Source organism: Peromyscus californicus, unplaced genomic scaffold (assembly GCF_007827085.1).
Source record: "Peromyscus californicus insignis strain IS unplaced genomic scaffold, ASM782708v3 Scaffold_12__1_contigs__length_115047231, whole genome shotgun sequence".
In the NCBI taxonomy this organism is placed as follows: domain Eukaryota; kingdom Metazoa; phylum Chordata; class Mammalia; order Rodentia; family Cricetidae; genus Peromyscus; species Peromyscus californicus.
The window spans coordinates 70,565,939-70,571,031 of record NW_026294413.1 but is presented as its reverse complement, the minus strand read 5'-3'; the positions used below and the strand labels follow the sequence as shown (position 1 = coordinate 70,571,031).

Here is a 5,093-nt window from a genome sequence, read left to right as displayed (position 1 = left end):
ACACAGAGAAAGCCTTTCTCAAAAAAAGAAATCTCAAATTTGTATTTCTTCTTTTGAAAACAGTTTGAATATTTAAAATCTCCATTTTTTTTAGATCAGGTTTTCTTTTTTATTGCTGTTTAGTTCCTGTGTATCTGGCAAGGATGTTTCCCATTCTCTAGGCTACTTCTTCTCTCAAGTGATTGTGCTCTTTGCTTTTTCGTCTCACAAACTCCTGTTTGTTGATTGTTGGTCTTAGCACTTATGCTACTAGATTCCTGTTCAGAATGGCTTTTCTTGTGCCTTGAAGCTGACACAAATTTTCTACTTTCTCTTCTAACAGTTCAGGACACTAGGTCTTATGCTGAGGTTCTTGATACATTGGGAAGTGAATTTTGTTCAGGGTGAAAGAAATGTATCTACTTACGTTTATTAGGAAGAATCCTACTCGATCACAGTTGATGCAATCTTTTTAAAGTGTTCTTGAGTTCAGTTTGCAATTTCTATATTGAGAATTTTTTGCATCGTTATGCATTATGAAAATTGGTTTATACCTTTCTCTTTCATTAGTTTTTTTTCTGGTTTGGTTTGTAATATTGGATTCATAAAAACAATTTTAAAAAGTTCCTTCTCTTATGATTTATGAAATAATTTGAAGAATATTGGTGTTATTTATTTGAAGGTCTGGTAGAACTCTCTGCGGAATTAGCCTGGTCTTTGGCTTTTCCTTATTGGAGGACTTTTTCTTTTCTTTTTTTCCTTTTCTTTTCTTTTCTTTTCTTTTCTTGTCTTTACTGTACTGTTCTTTTCTTTTCTTTTTCTTTCTTTTAAAACAGGGTTTATTATGTAGCACTGTCTGTCCTGGTACTCACTGTGTAGACCAGACTGGCCTCAAACTCACAGATATCCACCTGCCCCTGCTTTCCAAATTCTGTGAATAAAGGCATATGCCAATCTTTCCCTGATAGTTGAGGAATTTTTAATTACTACTTTCAGTATTTTAATTGATTGTAATGCATCTGTTTCAATGTTTTTACTCCATCTTGATTAACTTTGGGAAGTTACATGCATCTAGAAAGTCACCTATTTTCTTAGATTTTCTAGTTTAGTGGAATATAAATGTTTGTAATATATTCTTCTGATTCTCTGAATTCCTTTTTGTCTGTTGTGGTGTTCCCCTTTTCATCTTTAATTTTATTAATTTTGATATTATGACATTTTGTTTAATTTAGGTAACGGCTTGTTAGTATTTCCAAAGTATTATCAAAGAAAATGCATATTATGACTTAGTGAATGCATTATATTGACCAGACAAAGCTACAAGTTTCTCTCCTGGAGGACAGTAATTTCACCAGCCATGTTCTAACTCTAGTAGAAAAACCTTCCCATCTAGAGTCACAATTGTCATGGACAGCAGAGGCACCCTTACTTCATGTATTTTCCTGTTGCCTCTGTGCCGCAGAGCATCCACCAAGGGCGATATCTGAACCATCACACATCATCACCAGAGCTGTAGTGGCCGTTCAAACTCAGCCTGAGACAATTGCATATGAATTCTGGGGTGCATTTCATAAACTGGTTTCATAATGAATATTAACAATCCATTCCACTTCCAGCGGATGCCAGACCTAATACATCATCATAGATTAGGAAAAAGAACAATGTGCTTTGTGAAAGTTTTACTTTGTCTGTGAAACAGAGACAGAACAGTGACAAGGCTGTGGACCTTCAGGACATTTGGTTCCTCATTTAGCCTCCAGAGGGCGCTGCTGCACTCACCAGCGTTATTACTTCCATTGAAGATCTTCACCTGCTCACTTCTCATCCTTCTTGCAGCTGGTTGAGTTTTCAGCAAAGGCATGTGACGAGAATCAGAAATTCAACCCCCTCCAGGCTCGTGTTAGCAGCTTCACCGCTTTCAGCTGAGGCGGACACTTCTCCAGCAGACCCTTCCTCACACCTATCTTCAAGCTCTTGCCTCCTTCAGCCACTTTCCTGTCTGTCCTGTTCCAGAGAGCTCTCCCACAACAGAGCTGCAGCCTTCCCAGTGTTCAGCCATGCTCCTGGTGCTCCTCCCAGTGCTGGGGTTACAATTTCTGAGTGAGTATAGCTTCCTCATGGTGTCAGTACCCTGGGATTCTGACTGTCCGCAATGAAATCTTACCGCAGTGACTGACCTAAGATTCCTTTCCAGGAGACTCCAGAGCACAGTCGGTGACTCAGCCTGACTCCCAAGTCACTGTCACTGAAGAAGCCTCTTTGCAGCTGAGATTCAACTATTCCTCCAGGGTGGCGCCTTACCTGCACTGGTATGTCCAGTACCCACAGCAGGAGCTACAGTGGCTCCTTGGGTATTATTCTGGAGACACCCTGGTTCGCGGCGTGAGCGGTTTTGAGGCTGAGTTTATCAAGCAGGACTCTTCCTTCCACCTGAAGAAAGCCTCTGTGCGCCTGAGTGATTCGGCTCTGTACTTCTGTGCTCTAGGTGCACAGTGTCTGGGGCTGCAGCGGGAGCTGAACATTAACACCCATGGCAGTGGAGTGCTCAGACTCAAGGTCACTCCTTGGGTCTTTGAAGGATCTCTTTCAACTTAGTGGCAAGGAGATAAGAAAAGTTAGGCAGTCCCAGCTGCCTTTGCACAACTCAGGTCCAGCTATAATATCCACCGTCTTTTTTTTTTTTTTGTCTCAGAAGCTCTTTGCTTATTTTGAAAATTAACGAATGAGCAATCACAGTTCTGTAGAATGGAGACTTGCTGTTATATGTGAAAATCATTTCCTGTGTGGACATTGCTTAGAGTCCAACTACCTTAAGTGGCTGACTGTGTCTGCAGGGAAATACCAGAACCTGGACTTCCGTTTGTCATTTAATGTGTTGTCTACACAATATGTGAAAGTATACTCTCCAGGCTTTGGCCTGAGGTTTGCCTTCACTACTGAGTCCTTCATACTGATTTTCCTATAAATTCTTCTTTTGGTGCTAAATGTACTGATCAGAATTGGTCATAATATTTAAGTATTTCTATTTATGAAAGAATTTGATGCATTGTTAGTCAATATAGGAATTCATCAGAACCATGGAAGCATAGAAATCTAAAATAATTATGTCAGTTCTATTAGCCACTAAAAATAGAACAGGAGAAGAAGGAATTCGAGATCATTGGTATTTTTCCAAAGAACTCTTCACAATTATAAAAGTCTTATCTTATTTTTATTATTATTATTTTTTGCCATCTCAGATACTTCAAATCTACTTGAGAATTTGTGGTATGGTTCCCTCAGCATCTTTTATTACTACACATTGCTTTCACCCTCTTTTTATGTCATTTTACTACTGGAACATCAAAGATAAATTCTTTTATCCTAACATAGCAGTGCCCTGATGAAAATACAGGCAAGAGTTGCAGTGGACGTTAGTGCTCACTGGCTACAGTGCAGAATTTTAGTTCCTTCTCCCTGTACTTGGGAGAATTGTAGAAGATTTTATGCATGTGCACTTACAGCCAAGGAGGATGACAATACTCTGGATAAAAAGGAAAAAGAAGAAAGAATTTTCTGGCTGATACTTGGTAAAAAAGGAAATGTGTAAATGACATGGAGCCATGAGCACCTGAGCATGATTTCCAGCACACACACATAAACAGCTGGGCATGATGGGGAGATGAGGGCAGACAGATCCCTAGAGCCCACTACTCAGCCAGCATAGCCTAAGCTTGAGCCCCATGTGTCGGTGAGAGGGCTTGTCCCCAATAAACAAGGTGGACAGCTCCTAATAAGGACATGCAAGGTTGAATTCTGGCCTCCACATTCATGGGCACACACGTGTACTCAAATACACATATGCACATCCTCACAAGCAAGCTGGTCATACCTGAGTAACAACATCCAACGTTTTCCTCTGGTTTCTACATGTACACATACATGTAGGTACACACATGTAGTCATCCATGCTCCACACACTTACACCCATACAGATATGAGCACACTCACATACATTTGCACACATGAATATTTTGATGCAGAACACAAACAGAATTTATCTGAAGATTCTAATAACAAGTAATTTATCTTACATATTACTCTTTTAATCTACTTTTGATTTTCTTTATAATGAAATGAGAAGGCAGTGGTATTTGTAAACAATCCATAAACGCAATACCTACGTCTCCCCAGAAATTTTTATGCATACCTTTCAAATCAACTCACCTCCTTCAGGCAAGAGCTTTTCCCATTTTTGTTACTGCACAATTGTCCTGGTTGAGAACTTGAAGTCTGTGGAGTTATATGGAAGGTCTTCTTGTGTTTCTCATTCTCTTCACCCCACATGCCACTGAGATTTACTCATGTTCTTATGAGCAGCAGCATCCGCCACTGTCGTTACTAAACACTACCTAATATACAAATATAGCACACTCTGTTCCATCTTGTCCCACACTGGCTACACAAGGAATTTTTAGGGATTAAACATTTGGTTGTTAGTGAGTCAAAGTACAGGCTAATCTAGACTTTTATACCATGTTCATTTGGGGAAAGGTGTGCATCTAACATTCTTTAGTTGAATCACCAACCGAAGTCCCTTCATTAAAAAGTTTTTTCTGTTTGTTCATACTATGTAACATGACACTGCTCTTGGGCTCTTGCTAACAAAGCCTACTTACTATATGATAGTTCACATGAAACGTGGTGAGATTTATACATTAATCACATTGTTGACAATGGAATGTCAGTGTCGTCTGCCCTGGTCTTCATCTAAAATTATAGCTAGCAACCCTGGAGGAGTGCATTCTTGGTAGGTTTAGCTGATTCTTCCAACTGAGAGTCACTTCAGTGTCACACATGAAATACCTCACATCTAAGCTGCAAAGATTTAATGTTAGCTGGGCATGTACATAGTTGTACTTGTTCACTGTTTTTTAGTGGTTGAGAAGTACACATGCCACAAAAAAGTTTTAGGAACTGCAAACTCTGAAGGTCCAGGCCATGGAATTTCCCCCTTCTCTATAGGCATTCCAAGCAAACTTAAGATGTGGTGGTCCTTTGTTATAAGTACTATGTCTGAAAATTTCCAAAGTCTTGCTAGGAAACTACAGGGAAATTTCACTCTTTTGCCGTTA

The 5,093-nt window shown here is 39.6% G+C and overlaps 1 gene segment (V, D, J or C); it reads left to right on the top strand.

Annotated features, from left to right (window-relative positions):
• The first annotated feature begins 2,036 nt into the window (after positions 1-2,036).
• LOC128106591 (T cell receptor alpha variable 8-3-like) lies at positions 2,037-2,574 on the top strand. The segment is given in 2 exon segments: positions 2,037-2,079; positions 2,174-2,574. Coding segments are annotated over 2 exon segments (444 nt in total).
• Positions 2,575-5,093: the final 2,519 nt, after the last annotated feature.